At 50.2% G+C, this 22331-nt stretch overlaps 2 protein-coding genes across 5 annotated transcripts in view; one reads left to right on the forward strand and one right to left on the reverse strand.

Annotated features, from left to right (window-relative positions):
- PRKAR1B (protein kinase cAMP-dependent type I regulatory subunit beta) overlaps positions 1-12899 on the reverse strand; it is a 176999-nt gene extending 164100 nt beyond the window's left edge. The window contains exon 1 of the mRNA XM_030932418.1: positions 12831-12899. The gene's annotated coding sequence lies outside the window, so the exon portion shown is untranslated. The remainder of the gene's footprint in view (positions 1-12830) is intronic.
- DNAAF5 (dynein axonemal assembly factor 5) overlaps positions 11909-22331 on the forward strand; it is a 54883-nt gene continuing 44460 nt past the window's right edge. The window contains exons 1-2 of one of the 4 annotated variants that reach the window (XM_030932417.1): positions 11909-12578; positions 14896-15080. In XM_030932417.1, coding sequence (XP_030788277.1) covers positions 11984-12578; positions 14896-15080 — 780 coding nt within the window. In that variant the 5' untranslated portion in view covers positions 11909-11983. The remainder of the gene's footprint in view (positions 12579-14895; positions 15081-22331) is intronic. The other 3 variants (XR_004057955.1, XM_030932416.1, XM_030932415.1) reach the window with 3 other exon arrangements.

Here is a 22331-nt window from a genome sequence, read left to right on the forward strand (position 1 = left end):
GCCCCTGGCCCCACTGAGCTGTGACATCTACTGAACTCTTCTCCTCATCGCCATGATGGCAGCTCCCACTGCCTCTCACTTTCACACTTTTCCCGGCCACTCAGGTCCCTGTTCCAGTGGCCCCCACCCCCCGCAAGGACTCCCTCTTCAGACTGGCTCTGGTAGCAATGCGAGGCGTGGCCCCCGCTGCCCCAGCCTGCAGAAACGTTTCTGCCTGACTTCCAGGCCTCTCTTGCTGCAGCCTTACTGGCTTGAGCCAAGGAAAGGAAACAAGGGGGTGCGGAAAGGAAGTGGACGCTTCCTTAGTGTCCTGCTCACTGTCTGATCAGTCCCAGAGGATGAAATCAAGTGGGAAGAAACAGGATCCTGGAGAAAGGGAGCCAGAGCCGTCCTCAAACCAAACCTGAGGCCCTTCCCATATCTGCACTTCCCAATTATGTTCATCAATAAATACCTTTGGCCAAGTGCAGTGGCTCACACCTGTAATCCCAGCACTTGGGGAGGCTGAGACGGGTGGATCACCTGAAATCAGGGGTTCAAGACCAGCCCGGGCAACACAGCGAAACCCTGTCTGTACTAAAAATACAAAATTAGCCAGGTGTGGTAGCGCGTGCTTGTAATCCCTGGCCACTCAGAAAGCTGAGGCAGGAGAATCACTTGAACTCGGGAGGCGGAGGTTCCGGTGAGCCAAAATCGCGCCACTGCACTCTAGCCTGGGCAGCAAGAGCGAACGGAACTCCATCTCAAAATAAATAAATAATAAATAATTACCTTCTACTGCCTAAGCCAGTTGGCTTTTTGCTTTTAGTTAGTTGCAACTGAGAACATCCAAGTGAATACACGCCTGATCTGACACAATCCCCCCACAACACACACTGACAACCCCATTAAATACTCCTGGATGAAGACGCAGGGAGGAGTCTGGTAAGCTCAGAGGAGCTGTGCTTGGTCATCGAACCATGTGGCCCTCAACAGGTCGGTCGCCACCCTGCTACCCGGTGACAAGCCCTGGCTGTCACACGGTGCCCAAGCAGCCATGCGCTCGACTGAAAATGTGCAGCTGGTGATTGGGTCACCCATTCAGAAGTCCCAGTAAATCCCGCGTCTGAGAATGCCCCCTCCCCATAGGGAAGGGCCCGCCCTCCATGCTGGGCCCTGTTATTTTTCCCGGCAAAGGTATTCACATTTCTAAGCCCTGTGGGGTCTTACTTCACCCCTAGAATGTGCCTGTAGGATTCATCGTGACCAAATGACAAGCGTTGCAGAACTCCAACCAAAGAGCCACAGTCGCTCTCTTTTTTGTTGTTGTTGTTGAAAACAGAGTCTCGCTCTGTCTCCCAGGCTGGAGTGCAGTGGCGCAATCTCGGGTCACTACAAGCTCTGCCTCCCAGGTTCACGTCATTCTCCTGCCTCAGCCTCCTGAGTAGCTGGGACTACAGGAGCCCGCCACCACGCCCGGCTAATTTTTTTGTATTTTTAGTAGAGACGGGGTTTCACTGTGTTAGCCAGGATGGTCTCAATCTCCTGACCTCGTGATCTGCCTGCCTCGGCCTCCCAAAGTGCTGGGACTACAGGTATAAGCCACCGCACCTGGCCCAAAGCCACATTCTTTTCCCAATCACCACATACCTCTCACCTCTAAATTTTGCTCTGTCAGCTCCAATTCACCCTCCAAGATTCAACCAAAATGTTACTTACACAGGGCAATTCCCTAAGGCACCAGCACTGCCTCTGGAGGGCCCGGGGCTCCCAGTACTTCTCCTTAGTAGCTCTCATCACACGTGCAATTGAATAATGGTAGGCAAGGCTGCTGGCTTAATCGCTGTCTCCCCTGCTAGGTCGAAAGCACCAAGTATGCATGGATAGTGTTTGTCTTATTCTTTATTCACTCTGCATGGCAAAGAGACCAACACAGATATTTTTTGGGGTGCAGACGGGAAACAAAGATTATTTGTGAAGCTGCTCTGGCCACTGGGCAGTCTGCAGAGTGTCGTGGTTTGAGATGGGATCTGTAGGTCAGCTTCCTGGGTGCGGCTCCTGAGCCTTCCCCGGCCAGCTGTGTTCACTGCACAACGTCCGTAAGCTCTCTGAGCTGAGGATCGAGGAGAAACTGCATGTGATCGTGGCTGACGGGAGAGGCCACTCATCCTCAAATCTAGGTAGACGTACGAGGAGCGAGGGCCGAGAGGCTGAGCATGGAGCACGCAGCACATAGTAGGAGCCCAGGAACTGTGAACAGTAATAATTATTCTCCAGCTGGGGACGGTGACTCCCACCTGTAATCCCAGCACTGTAGGAGGCCAAGGCAGGCGGATCACCTGAGGCCAGGAGTTCGAGACCAGCCTGGGCAACATGGTGAAACCCCGTCTCTCCAAAAAAAACACACAAATTAGCCAGGTGTGGTGTGTGCCTGTAGTCCCAGCTACTCGGGAGGCTGAGGCAGGAAGATCATTTGAACCTGGGAGGCAGAGGTTGTAGTGAGCTGAGAGCATGCCACTACACTCCATCCTGGGCAACAGGAATGAAATCCAGTCTCAAAAAGAAAAAAATAAAGGGAAGGAGAAGAGAAGGGGAAGGGAGGAAAGAGAGAAAGAAGAGAAGCGAAGAGAAGCGAAGAGAAGCGAAGAGAAGAGAAGAGAAGGGAAGAGAACAATGTGACCAGGCATGGCGGCTCATGCCTACAATCCCAGCACTTTGGGGGGCCAAAAGAGGAGGATCACTTGAGTCCAGGAGTTCAAGACCCATCTGGGCAACAAAGCAAGACCCCATCTCTACAAAAAAAAAAAAAAAAAAAAAATTAGCCAGGCATGGTGGTGCACAGCTGTAGTCCCAGGTATTCAGGAGCCTAAGGTGGCAGGATCACCTAAGCCCGGGAGTTCAAGGCTGCAGTGAGCTATGATTGCACCACTGCACTCCAGCCTGGGAAACAGTGATACCTTGCCTCAAAACACAGACACCCACACACAATGTTCTCTAATATTCAAGTTTTGCATTGTTCACTGTGTAGGTAAGGGATGCATAATTTCACAGAAAATTTTGCCGCAAACCTCAACAGTCTTCTCTACACATGGCTCCTGGGTGTGGTGGGCATTCTCAGATGGCCGCAGGGTACCCACCTCCCAATGCTCATGCCTTGTGGGGTACCATCCCCTTGAGTGTGTGCAGGTCCTGAGGCTCACCCCTGCCTGGTGGGGTACAGCAAAGGTGAGGAGTGGGCATCACATATGATTCATGGTAACATCTGCCTTGCTGGGGAACTCTCTCCCTTGCTGGCTTTGAGGAAGCCAGCTGCCATGTCATGAGTGGCTGTAAGAGGATCCCGTGGCCAGGAGCTGAGGGCGGCCTCTTGTCCACAGCCAAGGAAGTAAATGCTGGAAACAACCAAGTGCACTTGGGAATGGACCCTTCCTCAGTCGAGCCTCAGATGAGAACGCAGCCCCAGCATAAACTACAGCCTTCAGAGGACCCAGTAAAGCCATGCCTGGACTCCTGACCCACAGACACAGATATATATATGTGTGTGTGTGTGTGTGTGTGTGTGTGTGTGTGTGTGTGTGTGTGTGTGTGTGTGTATCCTCCTGCTTCAGCCTCCTTTATTTCTTTTTCCAGTCTCGTTCTGTTACCCAGGAGTGTAGCAGCACAGTCTCAGCTCACTGCAACCTCTGGCTCCTGGGTTCAAGCAATTCTCCTGCCTCAGCCTCCCAAGTAGCTGGGACTACAGGTGCACAGCACCACTTCTGGCTAAATTTTGTATTTTTAGCAGAGATGGGGTTTCACCATGTTGGCCAGGCTGGTCTTGAACTCCTGACCTCAGGTGGTCTACCCACCTCAGCCTCCTAAAGTGCTGGGATTACAGGCATGAGCCACCGTGCCCAGCCTGACCCATTTTTAACTCTAGAAAATGTGTCTTCATTATCCCTTCAAATACCTCCTACTCCCCACTTTTCTTCTGTCTTCCTGGGACATCTGTTCAACAGATATTAGCATTGTTGCTTCTGTTCTCCATATCCCTGACCTCTTCTCTTACATACTTCTTGTTCCTGTTTCATTTTGGTAAGATACAGATCTTCATCTCTTTTATAGGCTTTTTTTTTTTTTTTTTTTTTTGAGACAGAGTCTCACTCTGTCACCCAGGCTGGAGTGCAGTGGCGCAATCTCAGCTTACTGCAAACTCCGCCTCCAGGGTTCACGCCATTCTCCTGCCTCAGCCTCCCGAGTAGCTGGGACTACAGGCGCCTGCTACCATGCCCAGCTAATTTTTTGTATTTTCGGTAGAGATGGGGTTTCACTGTGTTAGCCAGGATGGTCTCGATCTCCTGACCTCGTGATTCACCTGCCTCGGCCTCCCAAAGTGCTGGGATTACAGGCGTGAGCCAACGCGCCCAGCCGGCTTTTTTTTTTTAAATGATATAAGATCTCTCTGTTGTCCAGGCTGGAGTGCAGTGGCATGATCATAGCTCTTGACAGCCTCAATCTTCCTGGCCCAAGTGATCCTCCCACCCCAGCCTCCTGAGTAGCTGGGATTACAGGTGCAACCCATCACACCCAGCTTATTATTATTTTTTTCTTTTGAGAAGGAGTCTCGCTCTGTCACCTGGGTGGAGTGCAATGGCACGATATCAGCTCACTGAAGCTTCCGCCTCCTGGGTTCAAGCAATTTTCCTGTCTCAGCCTCCCGAATAGGTGGGACTACAGGTGTCTGCCAGCACGCCCGGTTAATTTTTGTATTTTCAGTAGAGATGGGGTTTCACCTTGTTGGTCAGGCTGGTCTTGAACTCCTGACCTCAGGCGATCCACCCACCTTGGCCTCCCAAAGTGCTGGGATGACAGGCGTGAGCCACCGCGCCCGGCCGTAATTGTTTATTTTTTTGTAGAGATGGGGGTCTCACTATGTTGCCCAGATTGGTCTCAAACTCTTGGGCTCAAGCAATCCTTCCACCTCAGCCTCCCAAGTACCTGGGACTACAGGTGTGAGTCACTGCATCCAGCTAAGTTTCTATATTTCTTTGTAGCGACGGCGTGTCACTATGTTACCCAGGTGGTCTTGAATGCCTGGCCTCAAGCGATTCTCCCATCTCAGCATCCCAAGGCCTGTTTCATTTGTTGTAACATATTGGCCATCCTGTCCTACTGCCCTGCCTCTGTCATCCGGTTTATAGCTATTCGGTCTGGCAGTGTGTCTTGGGAAAGGAGAGAGGTCATGACCCCGCTGGGTATTCACGGAGATGCCACCACAATCCAGGTACTTAACTGCACCAGCACCACAAGGCTCCCTCCTGGTGACCCTTAATAATCACGCCACCCCATCCCTAGCCCCTAGAGATCAGTCATCTGTTCCCCATCTCTGTTACTTTATGGATGTCATACAAACAATACCACAAAATATCCCTTTGGGACTGGTTTTCATCTACATCATCTTTTAGAGGTTCGTCCTCCAAGTTGTTGCATGTAGCAATTGTTTCCATTTCTGAGTAGAATAATTGTCTAATCTCCACATGTGTGAAGATTTTCCTGCTGTCTGCTACTGATGGTACATTTGATTCCATTATTGTCAGAGAGGGCATTCTGTGCCAGTCTTTTTTTTTTTTTTTTTGGAGAGGGAGTTTCATTCTTGTTGCCCAGACTGGAGTGCAATGGCGCAATCTCGGCTCACTTCAACCTCTACCTCCTGGGTTCAAGTGATTCTCCTGCCTCAGCCTCTTGAGTAGCTGGGATTACAGGATGTACCACCATGCACAGCTAATTTTTTGTATTATAGTAGAGATGGGGTTTCACCATATTGGTCAGGCTGGTCTTGAACTCCTGACCTCAGGTGATCTGCCTGCCTCGGCCTCCCAAAGTGCTGGGATTACAAGCGTGAGCCACTGCACCCGGCCCTCGGTGCAAGTCTTTTACATTTGCTAAGGTTTGCCTTATGGCCCAGGATATGGTCTATCTTGGTCTATGTTCTGAGGACACTAGAAAAGAATGTGAATTCTGTGATTGTTGAGCAGTTTGTTCTGTAAACGTCAGTTAGATCCTGTTGGTTGATGGTGTTGCTCTGCTATACCTTGATGACTGTCTGCCTAGTTATTCTAGCAGCTGCTGAGTTACAGGCTGAAGTTGTCAAATACAACAGCAGCTTTCTCTATTTCTCCTTTCAGTTGTCAGTTTCTGCTTTACACATGTTGAAAGTCTGTTGTTTGCTGTATACACATTTGGGATTGCTGTATCTTCCCACTGAGTTCTTTCATCATTATGTAATGTCCCTCTTTTTCCCAAGGAATTTCAACAGCCAATCCTGCTGTTTAAAATTAATGTTTACATGATACACTTTTGCCATCCTTTTACTTTCAATCTGCCTATGTTATGTTTGAAGTGAGCTTCAGCATATTGTAGACATCATATAGTTGGGTCAGGTTTTGTATCCATTTGGCGAACCTCTGTCTTCTGATTGTTGTGTTTAGGCCATTTACATTTAAATTAGTGATATATTAGGGCTTATACTTGCCATTTAATCATTTGTGTTTGTTCTCTCATGCTTTACTGTGGGATACTTGAAGGTTTTTTAGAATTCCACGTTATGTTTTTGAGGATATCACCACATACACATACAACTCATCAGTCTATCAGCATCTATGATTTACCACCTCGAGGGAGTGTAGAACTCCCTTCCACTTAAGGGAGTGTAGGACTTCCTTCCACTTAAGTCCCTAACCCTTCTCACTGTTAAATACCTGGTTGTAGATATTTCCTCCACATACATCACACACCACATCGGTGTTGTAATTTTTGCTTCAACCATCAAATATGATTAAAGAAACTCCTGAGGTGAAAGATGGTCAGTGACATTTACTTCTATTTTTATCCACTCCATTGTTCTCAACTTTCTGGAGGCCCCAGCCCTCTTCTGTTAAAATTATCTTTCTGGGCCAGGCGCGGTGGCTCACGCCTGTAATCCCAGCACTTTGGGAGGCCGAGGCAGGCAGATCACCTGAGGTCAGGAGTTCAAGACCAGCCTGACCAACATGGAGAAACCCTGTCGCTACTAAAAATAAAAAATTACTCAGGCATGGTGGCACATGCCTGTAATCCCAGCTACTCGGGAGGCTGAGGCAGAAGAATTGCTTGAACCTGGAGGCAGAGGTTGCAGTGAGCCAAAATCGTGCCACTGCACTCCAGCCTGGGCAACAAGAGCAAAACTCCGTCTCAAAAAGAAGAAAAAGAAAATTATCTTTCTGGTTACAGGGTATCCTTTAGGCATTCCTTAAAGTTAGGTCTGCTAGCAATAAATTCTATTAGTTTGCCTGTCTGAGAATATCATTATTTCTCCTCCATTCCTGAAGGGTAGTTTTGCTGGGTAGAGGACTCACAGTCAACAGCTCTTTCCCCTGTACAGTTGAACAACGGCACGTCACTTCCTTCTGGACTTTTGTGGTTTTGGTTAAGAAATCTGCCTTTCTTCAAACTGGTGTTCCTCTCTAGGCAAGACATCATTTCTCTCTGGCAGTTAGTATTTTTCCTCCCTCTGTCTTTAGTTTCCAGGAGTTTAATAGTTTGTGATGTGTCTTACTATGGGTTTTTGAAGGGCTTATCCTACGAAGTCTTGTTCAGTTCTGGAATCTGTGGATTTATGTTTTTCATCGAATTGGGGGAGTCTTCAGCATTTTTTTTTTTTTTCCAGATGGAGTCTTGCTCTGTCACCCAGGTTGGAGTGCAGTGGCATGATCTCAGCTTACTGCAACCTCCATCTCCTGGGTTCAGGCAATTCTCGTGTCTCAGCCTCCCTGAGTAGCTGGGATTCCAGGTACCCGCTACCACACCTGGCTAATTTTTTTATTTTTTAGTAGAGATGGGGTTTTACCATGTTGGCCAGGCTGGTTTTGAACTCCTGACCTCAGGTGATCCGCCTGCCTTGGCCTCACAAAGTGCTGGGATTACAGGCATGAGCCACCACGCCTGGCCTGGTTTTTATGACTGCTTTAAAATTCTTGGCAGATGATTCTAACATGTGACCTATATGGAATTCACATCCGTTACCTTACCATGGTCAGATTGTGGCTTTCCTGGTTCTTGGTATGACAAGTGATTTCCAGATGTATCCTGGACATTTGGGTTACAATGTTTGCAGACTCCTGGTCCTACTTTAACCTACTTTAGCAGACAGTTGCTCTGTTCAGGTTCAGGGTGTAGATTTCGGCCTATTTTTGCGGCCTGTCATTCTAACAACAGTTTTGTCTTCAGAGCCCTGGCACTGCCCTCCTGGTCTGCTTTATTCTTCTGGCCTTCCTGGGGCTGCTGCTCATTTCCCATTGGTGGCACCTGCAGGGGTGAAAGGTACCTCCCTGGGCCACCTGGTGTCACTGGGCTACGTTTTGCTGTGTCAAGACAGAACATGCTCATTCTGGGTCTGTTTGTGCTATGAGAGGAAGGGCAGACTTCAGGCTCCTCTGACACTACCTGTGCAGACTGTCCACTGGAACCACAGTTGTGCAGCACAGGTTAATGCACCTGCAGTGGCTTTAAAATTGGCCCTGAAAGCAGACTGTGGAGTGGAGGTGGCAGCTACCCTCTGAGTCTCGGTTGGGCGTCCCCTTTCCCAGGGCTTTGGCCAGAGAGAGGAGGCTTTCCTTGGAGAATCTCCGTCTGTGCCTGTTGGCTGTTCTGGGCTGCAGGCGTCCCTGGGGACTAGTGCAGGAATGCATAAGAGAAAAAGAAAACCCAGGGGACCCACCACCTTCCTGTTCCTCCAGTCCAGAGGTCTCTAGCCCATCTGTCTTGCTGTCAACTCTCAAGCTCCTTTCCTCGTCACCTGCTGAGTCATGTGCAGGGTATTTTGCTGTATTTCAATGGGAGGAGCAAGGAAAAGTGAAGTCCCACCACTGTAAAGTGCTTATTATTTCTCGACTTCATCGCTGCCACAGCCTTCCAAGGGCTCCTGACCAATCCGTTCAGCAGAAGCCAAAGGGGTCCTTGAAAAGTGCAGACTCGATCTTGCCAATGCTCCCACCATGAAATCCTTAGTTCCCCATGCTTTAGGACAAAGGCCCCCATGGCCAGGCGCCACCCATCTGCTCACGCCCTGCCTGCTCCCGTGAGCGGTGTCAGCCTCCCTCCGTTTGCTACCTGGGGCTGCCATAACAAAGCACCCCAGGCTGGGCGGCTGAACGAGAGAAACTGATTTCTCAAGATCAGGGTGTCAGCAGGGCTGGCTCCTCCTGAGGTCCCTCTTCATGCTCATACTGTGTTCTCCCTGTATGCACGTCTGTCTCCAAAATTTCTTTTATGAAGACAGCAGTCACATTGGATGAGTGCCCAACCTGATGACTTCATCTCACCTCGATCACGTCTACAAAGACCTTGTCTCCAAATGCCTTGTCTCCAAACAGGGTCACATCCTGAGGTATGGGGGTTAGGACTTCAGCATGTGAATTTTGGGGAGACACCATTCGGCCCATACCACCACCCATGAGGCCTTCGGCCATACTATTTCCTCTCTCTACAACACCTCCCCGTCCCCTACCCCCACCTTTCACCTGGCTATGTGATGTGGTGGGGCTGTGTCCCCACCCAAATCTCATCTTGAATTGTAGCTCCCACAATTCCCACGTGTTGTGGGAAGGACCCAGTGGGAGGTAACTGAATAATGCGGGTGGGTCTCTCCTGTGCTGTTCTCATGATAGTGAATAAGTCTCACAAGATCTGACGGTTTTGTAAGAGGGAGTTTCCCTGCACCAGCCCTCTGTCTCTCTTTGCCTGCTACCATCCATGTAAGATGTGACTTGCTCCTTCTTGCCTTCGGCCATGATTGTGAGGCCTCCCCAGCCATGTGGAACTCTGAGTCCACTAAACCTTTTCCTGTATAAATTACCCAGTCTCGGCTATGTCTTTATTAGCAGCATAGAAATGGACTAATATACCATGTTTACTTATTCTTCATATTTTGCCTCTGCTACCATTTGTTCAGGGAAGCCTTACAAGTCTAGTTCAACATCCCTTGACACTCATTCTCCCAGGACCACTGTGGTTAAACACATATTAATTTATCTTTCCATTAAGGGCTATCTCATCCTGCAAGATAAGATCTGGGAAAGCAGGGACTGTGGCCAGTTTCTACATCATTGTCATCCTGTCCCATGTGTTAAAGATAGTGCCTGGTCAAACAAATGCCTGTTGGAGGAAACAATGAATGAAAAAAGTTACTGAATATGCTACATAACAACATTTAAGAGGTACTGATGGGCTGGGCATGGTGGCTCAGACCTGTAATCCCAGCACTTTGGGAGGCCGAGGCGGGTGGATCACGAGGTCAGGAGATTGAGACCATCCTGGCTAACACGGTGAAACCCCGTCTCTACTAAAAATACAAAAAAATTAGCCAGGAGTGGTGACGGGCACCTGTAGTCCCAGCTACTCAGGAGGCAGAGGCAGGAGAATGGCGTGAACCTGGGAGGCAGAGCTTGCAGGGAGCAGAGAACGTGCCACTTCACCCCAGCCTGGGCGACAGAGCAAGACTCCATCTCAAAAATAAACAAATAAATAAAGAGGTACTGATGAACACCGCCATTTTGCAACACGAAGATCAACAACAAAAAATAAGGTCAAACTTGACGTTCAGTCCTAAAATTACACACATTCTGCTTCTAGAAAACTCAGTGCACGGTCACGGATGAGAAGTGCCTGGCTAACCAGACTTGGGGACTCCTGGTTTGCAGTGAGTGCTGTCAAATTCTTGTTCCAGGCTGGGCTCGCACCAACTCCGCCGCCAAGCTGTTTGGGCACCTCTGTCTCCACACTCAAGTCCATACTCAAGGTCACTACTGTGAAACACTGTCCTGCTTTTAATTTCCAAGCTGCCTTGTTATTTCTTGGGAGTAAGCCAAGCTCACTTTAGAAGGAACTTAGTTTATAGTTTAACTTTGAAACAGAGATGATAACAGCCCTTTCCTGAAGCCAACCTCCTTCTTGCCTGGGGACCAGAATGCCTTTGTAAGACTAAGGCATGGGCCACAAGATTAGAAATTGTGGTTTGAGTCATGCAGCCAGAGGCCACAAGATCCCAAACCTCCCCGATTGCTCCTTAGGATAACATCACTATTGTAAACTCTAAGATTGGTGCTCCAGATATTTTTCAGGCTCTGCATTCTGATGCACCAGTTGCCACCACCCACACCCCTAATCTGGCTCAACCAGTTCTGTGATCCCACCCGGGAACAGAAGACAGCAAGAGAATCAACTTTGACGCTCCACTGTTTCATCTCCAACCCGACCAATCAGCACTGCCCTCTCCCTGGCCCCCTACCTGCCTAATTATCCTTAAATGACTCGTCTCAGGAATTTCAGAACCTGCTTTGAGTAATAAAGCTCTGGTGTTTAGGCGGTTTCTGCATGCATTAAACTCTCTATTGAAATTCCCCTGTCTTGATAAATTGGCTCTACCTGGGCAGTGAGTAAGGCGAACCTACTGGGCGGCTACACCTGAGATCAAATCACAGGCTGCACGTGAAGCCCAGACCAGGAACCCGTCTTACACCACAGGGGGATCCAGTCCACAGAACCAGCGCCCTTCCCTCCTGGAACGGACCTTCCCAAAGCCAGAGGGGCTCTAGACGGCTCAAAAAGGGGTTTCCCGGCTACCCTGGACCGATGCAGGGCACCCAGGTTCCTTCTCCAAGCACTCCAGGCCGCAGGGCAGGCTTCCCTAGGGGCAGGCCCAGGCCTATAGCCCGGGGCCCGCATCCCAGGCGAGCTGCACCCTCCCGAGACCCTTCCCATCTGCGCAATGGGGACAGGGTAAGGCCCAGCAGGCCGGCTGGCGGGGGCTCCTGCGACAGCGCGGGACAGCAGGCGAGCACGGTGGGACGAGGGGCCAGACCCACGTGCGTACCTGCGGGGAGGAAGGAGCCCGGCGCCCCGCCCCCAGCGCGGACCGGAAGTGCTGCCGTAATCCGCGCCGAGCGTCGCGAAAGCGCCGTTCCCCTTAGTGACCGGCGACGCGAGCAAGATGGCGGCGCCGGGGGTGGCGGAGGCCGTGGCGGCCTCACACCCGGCCGAGGGGGCCGAGATGGCGGAGGCGGCAGAGCTGAGCCGCGCCCTGAGCCGCCTGCTGCCGGGGCTGGAGGCCGACAGCAAACCGGGCCGGCGGCGCGCCTTGGAGGCCCTGCGGCGCGCGCTGGAGGAGCCGGGCCCTGCCGCCGACCCCACCGCTTTCCAGGGCCCCTGGGCGCGCCTGCTGCTGCCGCGCCTGCTGCGCTGCCTGAGCGACCCCGCCGAGGGCTGCCGCGCGCTGGCAGTGCACCTGCTGGGTCTGGGCCTGCGCCGCGCCGCGCGGCCCCGCGATGCCCTGCCGCGCCTGCTGCCCGCGCTCGCCGCGCGCTTGGCCGGCCCCGAGCCCGCGCGCCGCCCGCCCGAGGCCTGCGAGGAGCTGCGCTTGGCGCTCGTGCAGTTGCTGGGTCTGGCCGTGGACCTGTGTGGCGCCGCGCTCGCGCCCCACCTGGACGACGCCCTGCGCGCGCTGCGCTGCTCCCTGCTGGACCCCTTCGCCGCCGTGCGCCGCGAGAGCTGCAGCTGCGCCGCCGCTCTGGCGCAGGCCACGCCCGGTGAGCACCCCGGGCCCAGCTCCCACACCCCACACTCTCACCCCCACCTCCACCTCCACGGCCCCTCTCACAATCCCCGCGGCTCGGCCCCACCCCCCAACATCCCGGCCCCCACCATGCCGCGCGTCCCCCACCCGCCTGCCCCAAAGCCCCCCGCCCGGCCCCCTCCTCTCACCACCACTGCGTCCCCTGCCTCACGTCCCGCCACCAACGCGCCCTTCACCCGCTCCCTTGCCCTCTACGCCCACGTACCTGTTGCCTGCGCTGCCATCTGCTCTTGCTTAGCCCTCACTCACCTCACCCCCGTGTCCGCTCCCCGCCTCCACCCTCCACGCCCCAAGCCCCGCCCCTACCTGCCTGCTCCCTGTGCCCCCTCCACCTGCCTATACTCTGCGGTCCTCCTCTTTGCATCCTGCCGTCCAGCGACCCTCACCCCCCACCCTCCTCCCTGCCTGAGCCCCCTCACCCGGGCCCACGAGCCAGCTCTCCTATCCAGATCCCTGGAAACCACCGCGGAAATTCCTGTTAAGCGGTTTGGGGTGGGGTGTGCCCCGATAGCTGCCTCCTTTCCTTCCCTCTGGGGGCTTGCAGGACTTGCATCTGGTTGAGGAGACACGCTTTGAGACTCTGCTCTGGTCATTTCACTTTCTGTCCCATTCATCCTACTCCACTGCCTTCCCTCTCTGGTTTGGACCACTGTCCTAAGTGGAAGGAGGCCGCTTCTCCCCTCCACTTTCTAACGTTCCGCATCATTTTTAGAGCTCTGATCTGATCCGGTCGTTCTGTTTCCTTAACTGGCCATTCCTGCAGGGCCTTGCCCTTTCCCTCCTCTGGCTGGGATGTGGAATGATAGCAGGCACCGGCTTCCTGCTGGCAGGAAGGCTTTCCAGAGGGGGGAACACCGATGCTATAAATCCGTGGGCGGTAGGAAGCAGGAAAGCAGTGAGAGATCTGGCCAGCTCAGGCCGTCCTAGTGATATCCCGATGATGGTTTGAATGTAGTGGGAAGTGCAGGGGGTGTCAATAGGAGTAGTAGACCCGAGTTCAGGTTCTTAAAAGATCACTGCAGCTGCGTGGAGAATAGGTTCCGGCAGTAAAGGAAAAGCTGGACTTGGGGAAATGCCGAGGTCTCCACGTTGGTTAACTTTGGGTTTCACATGGTCCAGAACTCGGGGAAGAGCCTTGGGCTGGACATGGCCATTGAGAATTCCTGGCATTTAATGTATTTCTCTTCAGCCCTCAACCACTTCCCTACCCCGTCTGTGCATCACCCCCACGGGTGCTCCTGCTTCCTCCAGGGAGCTCCTCCCGGCCTTGCCACATTCCCTCCCTAGACCGTAAGTTCCATAGGACAGCACCATGCCTGCCTGTGCCCCTGCCCCGAGCACAGCCTGCCGGGGTGTGTGCTCACTGGTTGCTGTGGGGTGAGGGACTGTGCCTCTGCCTGGAGCATCCCCTCATCTCCAGCACCTCTGGCCCTCCTCTCCCCTGAGTGGGGGGCCTCGCCTTTGGCCCCGGTCACACTGGGCAGTGGCAGAGAGGTTGAAGAGCTCACCCAAAGTCTCATTGGAATGGCTGTTTCCCAGACAAGCCCCGAGTAGTACAGAGCTGAGGCAAGAGGCAGTGTGGATGCCAGAGACCCTTTGGTTCTGACTTTTTTTTTTTTCTTGGAGACGGAGTTTCTGTCTCCCAGGCTGGAGTGCAATGGGGTGATCTCTGCTCACTGCAACTTCTGCCTCCTGAGTTCAAGCGATTCTCCTGCCTCAGCCTCCCAAGTAGCTGGGATTACAGGCGCCTGCCACCTCTTGTTCTGACTTTCTGCGGGGACTTTACAAATAGGAAGTGCAGTGGCTTTGCCGGGAGTGGTTCTGGCCCAGCTTCCTGGAGGAGCCTGGGGTCTGGTCTCAGTTGGGGCTGGGAGTGCAGCCTCCCCGCTGTCCTCTGGGCTCGGCTTCTTTCCTGTGGCCTCCAGTGTCCCCCTCAGGCCTCCACTTTGGCTTCAGCAGGTCCAGGCTCTCCCATCTTCAGCCACAATGGGGTTGCACCCCCAGCCTTTCCCTGCTGGTCCCTCTAAGCCCCCTGGGTTGCACGGGTGTCATCAAGGTGGGACACTTGTCCCTGAGCCTCTTCCTGTGCTGGGCGGTACAGAGCTCTGTTTGGCAGCCTGGGTTGTTTACTGTTCTGCAGCAAGGACCTGGAGGGGAAGAGGAAGGGAGGTGAGGAGCTCACAGGCGGGCAGCTGTCCTCTGGAAGCCCACAGAGCTGGGCAAGGCGTGTGGGAGCAGCTCTGGTAACTGGGGGCCTCCCTGTCCCTCAGACCACTTCCACATGCAGTCGGAGTCTCTGATCGGGCCCCTGATGCAGACCATCTCCCACCAGCACTGGAAGGTCCGTGTGGCCACCGTCGAAGCCACAGGTGCGGTGATCCAGTTTGGCAATGGGAAGTCCGTGGACGACGTGCTTTCCCATTTTGCTCAGCGACTGTTTGATGACGTCCCACAGGTAACTGGTGTTTCTCCCGGACAGCCTGTTCCTCTCTCCACCACAGGCGGGCTGACATGCTCTTTTTAACTAATGCACTTGTTCTTTTTTCAGAATGCTGCATGCACCAAATGTCCTTTCATTATTCCTACTCACCGGATGTTCCTATTCACATCTTGGAAAAACTAGGAGACAGCTGAACTGTTTTAATGTTTGGTGTTATGAATTCCAAGGGTGTGAGAAAGGATGGCTTGTGTAGTTATTGTCTCTTAGACACGGTGTGTGCTTCAGCAGTTGCAGGAGCTTCCTTAGTGCTCCCATCCATCAAGATGCACTTTCCTGAAAAGCCACTGTGGTTGGTGGACCTGGCCTGGGAAAAGAGTACAGTCGGGGTTGGTTTGTTGGGGATAATTATGTTGTTGGGCTTTGGAACCCACCGAGAGACGGGCAGGCAGGCGGGCAGGAGTCCTACAGATGGGACTGAGTGTCGGCTTTACTGCTGGCAGAACCTGGCTGGGAGGGCATGTCTTGGATCTGAGGCCCCAGTGACTTGCTAAAACGCCACACACTGTGGCCACCAGGGAAGCTGAGTGACCTCTGATCTTTCTGTGTCTGCGTTACCTGTCAGCGTAGTCAGACGTGTGACCTTTTGTGTCTGGCTTCTTCACCACGCGTGGCTGCAGGTTTCAGCCTTGCAGAGGTAGGTTTCCTGATGGGAAATGGCATGAAGGTGGTGAGTTGAAGAGTCACTCGGGTATTCTGGGGCCGGGATGGAAGCCCTGACTCGCTCCCTCGTCTGTGCTGCTGGGGTCCAGCCATAGTCCCGGCTGTAGGTGTGACACAGCACCTGCCCAGGATGCCCCTGCTTTGCCTCCATGGCCAGGCTTCATTCTCGGGCTCTCTCCCTCCAGCGGCAGTGTGGCTGCCTTGGGGCTGTGCGCAGAGACACAGGGGGACCCTTTCCCACCAGGAGCCTTCGTTCACCCCCTTGGTCTCATCAGGCCAGCGGAAGTTGAGTCACCATGTATGCTGGCCGGCCCCTCCTGGAGCTGGTGTGGGTTCAGCACCAGGCAGCACAGAGGGCCCCTGAGCACATTAGGCTCTGCCCGGGGGGGAGAAAGTGGGCAGAGTGTGGGGTCAGTGTCCATGCTGCCTGGCACTTGGCAGCAGGCACTTCTGGCAATGACTAAATACTTGGGCTGCAGAGGGCAGTTCAGGGGGCCAGGGCAAGAACAGAGCCCAGTGAGAAGTGCAAGTGCCTGGCTGGTTTTTCTCTCCCACCTTTCTTAAGCCCGAGGCAGAGTATGTCCTGCAAGGAACGTGGTGTCTGTGTCATGGGCCAAGTCTTATTCCTCAAAACAGTGTGATGACTCTATGGAGAGCTCTGTGTGCATACTGAAGCTCCATAGCTGATAGCTATCGGTGTAACGTACCGTCACTGTCTAAAAATACTGTCACTGTCTAAAAATACCATCACTGTCTAAAAATACCGTCACTGTATCGATAGCTGTCTATAAATACTGGAACTCTGTGGAGCACTCTCTGTAAATACTGGAACTCTCTAGCTAGCTGCAGACAGTGTAACTCAGTGTAACTATACCGTGACTGTAAAAATACCGTTACTACGTGTCGATAGCTGTCTATACATGTTATAACTGTATTGGTAGCTATGCATAAACCACCTACTCTGTATCAGTAGCTGTTAGAAAGCTGACATCACATCGTTGATCTGAAGCAAGCTTGTCCAACCTGCGGCCTGCGGGCCACATGCTGCCTAGGACGGCTTTGAATGCTGCCCAGCACCAATTCATAAACTTTCTTAGAATGTTATAAGATTTTTTTGTGATTTTTTTTTTCTTTTAGCTCGTCAGTTATCATTAGTGTTAGTGTTATTTTACGTGTGGCCCAAGACAATTCTTCCAGCATGGCCCATTTCTTCCCAGTGGGGTTTACATTCTATTAGCAGAGACCCTGCGCGGCCCTTCATGTGAGTTTCATGTGGAGTCGGGTGCTGTCCCTTTTACTCTGATCAGCCCTGGGACCCCATCCTGGAGCTCACTGTGCGCTCCTTGCAGACACCTCGAGCTCCTCAACAACCCAGGGATTGGAGCCCTGGGACCCCATGCCCTCTGCACAGAAGGTCCTGACTGCCTTCTGACTTGTAGGAAACCTTCAGCAGCCTGCTAGACTCTGCTTAAATCACTCAACTTCACTGGAAGGGCCCAGAAATAACTTCATCTCCTCCTTACGAGGCTCAGAGACCTCAGAGCTCGCTCAGATAGCACAGCCAGGCGAGCCTCAGAGCAAGGTCAGGACGTGGGTGGTCTAGCCGTCCTGGAGCCCTAGGCCCCGGGACGGTGGTGTCTGAAGTTGTGGAAAGGGGGGTGTCCCAGTGCGGCAGGGGCTACTGCATCTCCCCACGTGCACATGACTGGAGCTCCCAGCCAGGACACTGACGGCATCCAGAACGCCGGCGAGGCAGGCAGGACGGACGTATGGCCGTGCAGTTGTGAAGCAGGCCCTGAACAAACTGCCTTGTGCCGCCCTTAGGTGGGTGGCTTATGGACTTCGCCCTGCAAGGGTGCCCTGGTTGTCGCCAGGCCTGCAGTCGGCAGCTGCTCAGCTTTGCTGCAGTTTTCCTGCTCGATGTGTGCCGCTGGTGAGACCACCAGACCTGTTCTTGTCAAGAGGACCTTCCAGCAACATCGGATGTTACAGGAGAGGCTGGGGCTGCACGGACAGCTTTTCAGAGATGAGTGTTTGTCACGTTCCTGCCAAGTACCTGTTCATCATTTGTATGCCTTCTTTTGATAAATGTCTATTCAGATCTGTCCATTTTTAAATCGGGTTATTAGATTTTTTTCTATTGAGTTTGAGCACCTTATGGATTCTGGTTGTGAGTCCCTTTTCTGATGGGTATTTGTGCAGCTGTTTTCTCCCATCCTGTGGGTCATCTCCTCACTGTTGATGGTTTTCTTTGCTGTGCAGGAGCTTTTTAACTTGATATGATCCCATTTACCCATTCCTTCTTTGGTGGCCTGTGCTTTGGGCATTTTACTCAAGAAACCTTTGTCCAGACCGTGTCCCAGAGAGTTTCCCCAATGTTTTCTTGTAGTGGTTTCATAGTTTGATGTCTTAGATTGAGGTGTTTAATCCATTTTGATTTGACTTTTGTACGTGGCAAGAGATAGGGGTCCAGTTTCATTCTTCTGCATATGGATATCCAGTTTTCCCAGCACCATTTATTGAAGAAACTGCCCTTTCCCCAAGGGATGTCCTTAGCACCTTTGTCAAAATGAGTTCACTGTAAGTATAAGGATTTAATTTCTGAGTTCTCTATTCTGTTCCATCGGTCTGTGTGTCTGTTTTTATGCCAGTGCCATGCTGTTTTGATTGCTGTAGTTCTGTAGTATAAATTTTTTATGCCAGTGCCATGCTGTTTTGGTCGCTATAGCTCTGTAGTATAAATTGAAGTCAGGTAATGTGATCCCTCCGGTTTTTTGTTTGTTTGTTTTTGTCGTGTTTTTTGCTTAGGATGGCTTTGGCTCTTCAGGGTCTTTTGAGGTTCCATATAAATTTTAGGATTATTTTTTCTGTTTCTGTGAAGAATGTCATTGGTATTTTGATAGGGATTACATTGAGTCTGTAGATTGCTTTGGGTAGTATGGACATTTTAACAATATTGATTCTTCCAGTCCATGGACATGGAGTATGTTACCATTTTTTGTGTGTGTCTTCTTCAATTTTCTCACATTAGTGTTTTATAATTTGCATTGTAGAGATCTTTCACTTCTTTGGTTAATTCCTAGATATCTTATTTTGTTTGTAGCTATTGTAAATGGAATTACTTTCTTGATTTCTTTTTCAGATTTGTTCCCTGTTGGCATGTAGAAATGCTACTGGTTTTTGTTTGGTGATTTCTGTATCCTGCAACTTTACTGAATTTGTTTATCTGTTCTAATTTTTTTTTTTTTTTTTTTTTTTTGTGCAAACAAGGATAATTCTCTTGCTTTTCAATTTGGATTCTCTTTATTTCTCTTCTGATTGTTCTAGCTAGTGCTTCGGGTACTGTGTTGACTAACAGTGGTGAAAGCGAGCATCCTTGTCTTGCTCCAGATTTAGAAGAAAGCCTTTGAGTTTTTTCCCCGTTCAGTGTGATACTAGCTGTGAGTCTCGTATATGGCTTTTTTTGTGCTGAGGTATGTTCCTTCTATACCCAGTTTTTTGAGGATTTTTATCATGAAGGGATGTTGAATTTTATGCTTTTTCTGCATCAATTGAAATAATCACATAGTTTTTGTCCTTCATTCTGCTGATATGATGTGTCACATTATTGGATTTATATATGTTGAGCCATCCTTGCATACCTGGAATAAATCCCACTTGGTCATGATGAATGATCTTTCTAATGTGCTGTTGAAACACTGTCTTGTTGAGGAAATTTTGCATCAGTATTCATCAGGGATATTGTCCTGTAGTTTTCTTTTTCGATTGCATCTTTGTCTGGTTCTGGTATCAGGGTAGTACTGTCCTCATAAATTAAGCTTGAAGGTATTCCTTCCTCTTCTATTTCTTGGAATAGTTTGAGTAGGAGTGACATTAGTTCTTTAAATGTTTGATAAAATTTGACAGTGAAGTACTGGGTCCCAGGCTTTTCTTTGCTGGGTGGCTTTTCATTGCAGCTTCAATATCATTGCTTGTTACTGGTCTGTTCGAGGTTTGGATTTCTTTATGATTTAATCTTGGTAGGTTGTGTGTGTCTAGGAATTGATCCATTTCTTCTAGGTTTTCCAATTTATTGGCATATAGTTGCTCACGGTGTAGTTGCTGATGGTGTTGTTGCTCACGGTGTCGGTGCTCATACTGTAGTTGCTCACGGTGTCGGTGCTCATGGTGTAGTTGCTCACAGTGCAGTTGCTCACGGTGTTGGTGCTCACCGTGACGGTGCTCACAGTGTCGGTGCTCGTGGTGCAGTTGCTCACAGTGTTGGTGCTCATGGTGTCGGTGCTCATGGTGTCGGTGCTCGTGGTGCAGTTGCTCACGGTGTCAGTGCTCATGATGTCAGTGCTCACGGTGTAGTTGCTCACAGTGGTGTTGCTCACGGTGTAGTTGCTTATGGTGTTGGTGCTCACGGTGTCGGTGCTCACGGTGCAGTTGCTCACAGTGCAGTTGCTCATGGTGCAGTTGCTCACGGTGTCGGTGCTCATGGTGTCGGTGCTCACGGTGTTGCTCACGGTGTAGTTGCTCATATTGTAGTTGCTCATGGTGTCAGTGCTCACAGTGTAGTTGCTCATGGTATAGTTGTTCACGGTGTAGTTGCTTATGGTGTGGTTGCTCGTATTGTAGTAGCTCATGGTGTAGCTGCTCACAGTGTCATTGCTCATGGTGTCGCTGCTCACAATGTTGTTATGGTATAGTTGATCACAGTCTCTAATGATGCTTTGAATTTCTGTAGTATCAGTTGTGTAATGTCCCCTTTTTGATCTGATTTTATTTACTTGGGTCTTCTCTTTTTCTTAGTCTGGTTAAAGGTGTGTTGATTTTGCTTATCTGTTCAAAAAGCTAACTTTTCATTTTGTTTGTCTTTTGTATTTTTTTGTTTCAATTTCATTTATTTCTGCTCTTATTTCTTCTACTAATTTTGGGTTTGGTTTGCTCTTGCTTTCCTAGTTCTTTTCGACGCAGCATAAGGTTGCTCTTTGAAGTTGCCTGCTTTTTGGATGTAGGTGCTGATTGCTACACACTTGCCTCTTAGTGCTGCTTTTGTTGTTTTGGCATATTGTGTTTCCATTTTCATTTAAGAATTTTTTAGGCCGGGCGCAGTGGCTCAAGCCTGTAATCCCAGCACTTTGGGAGGCCAAGACAGGCGGATCACGAGGTCAGGAGATCGAGACCATCCTGGCTAACACAGTGAAACCCCATCTCTACTAAAAAATAAAAAATGAAAAAACTAGCCGGGCGAGGTGGCGGGCGCCTGTAGTCCCAGCTACTCGGGAGGCTGAGGCAGGAGAATGGCGTAAACCCGGGAGGCGGAGCTTGCAGTGAGCTGAGATCCGGCCACTGCACTCCAGCCTGGGCGACAGAGCGAGACTCCGTCTCAAAAAATAATAATAATAATAATAATGTTTTAAATTTCTTAATTTCTTCGTTGACCCACTGGTCATTCAGGAGCATATTATTTAATTTCGATGTATTTGTATAGTTTCCAAAGTTCTTGTTATTAATTTCTAGTGTCATGTTTTAAGGCTTGTTTCATGGCCTAACATGTGGTCTATCCTTGAGAATGATCCATGTGCTGAAGAGAAGAATGTGTATTATGTAGCTGTTGGATGCAGCGTTCTGTAAATATCTATTAGGTGCATTAGGTCTATAGCGCAGATTAAGTCCAATGTTTCTTTGTTGATTTTGTCTCTGGATTATTTGTCTAATACTGGCAGTGGGGCGTTGAAGCCTCTAGATGTTACTGTGTTGGAGTCTGTCTCAACAGACAATATTTGGTTTATATATCTGGATATTCCAGTGTTGGGTGAATACATATTTAAAGTTATGTCTTCATGCTGAGTTGACCCCTTTATCATTATATGATGACTTTTGTCTCTTAATATAGTTTTCATCTTGAAATCTGTTTTGTCTAAGTATAGCTATCCCTGCTCTTTTTTTGGTTTCCATTTGTACAGAATATCTTTTTGCATCCCTTTATTTTCAACCTACATGTGCCTTTTTGGTAACGTGTGTTTCTTGTAGGCAACAGATAGCTGGGTCCTGGTTTTCTTACCCATCCAGCCACTCTGTCTTTTGAGTGGAGAGTTTAGTCTGCTTACATTCAATGTTGTTATTGATAAGTAAGGACTTATTCCTGTTGTTTTGTTGTTTTCTGGTTGTTTTGTGGTCTGCTCTTCCTTCTTGCCTTCCTGTCTTCCTTTTTATGAGATGATTTTCTCTGTTTCCCCCCCCCCCCCCCCCGTATGTTTTAATTACTTTTTGTTTTTTGTGTATCTATTGTAGAGTTTTTTATTTGGAGTTACCACGAGGCTTGCAAATAACATAACCCATTATTTTAAACTGATGGCAACTGAACACTGATTGTAAAAACCAGCAGCAAAGAAAAAAATGAATAGAAACTCTACACTTTAATTTTATCCCCTCTGCTTTTTAACTTTTTGTTGTTTTTATATTTTTGTCTTGAAAAGTCATTGTAGTTATTTTTATTTTTATTCATTTATTTATTTTTATTGTTTTATTTTTGAGATGGAGTCTTGCTCTGTCACCTAG

The sequence above is a fragment of the Rhinopithecus roxellana genome, chromosome 6 (genome assembly GCF_007565055.1).
Source record: "Rhinopithecus roxellana isolate Shanxi Qingling chromosome 6, ASM756505v1, whole genome shotgun sequence".
NCBI classification, from domain to species: Eukaryota; Metazoa; Chordata; class Mammalia; order Primates; family Cercopithecidae; genus Rhinopithecus; species Rhinopithecus roxellana.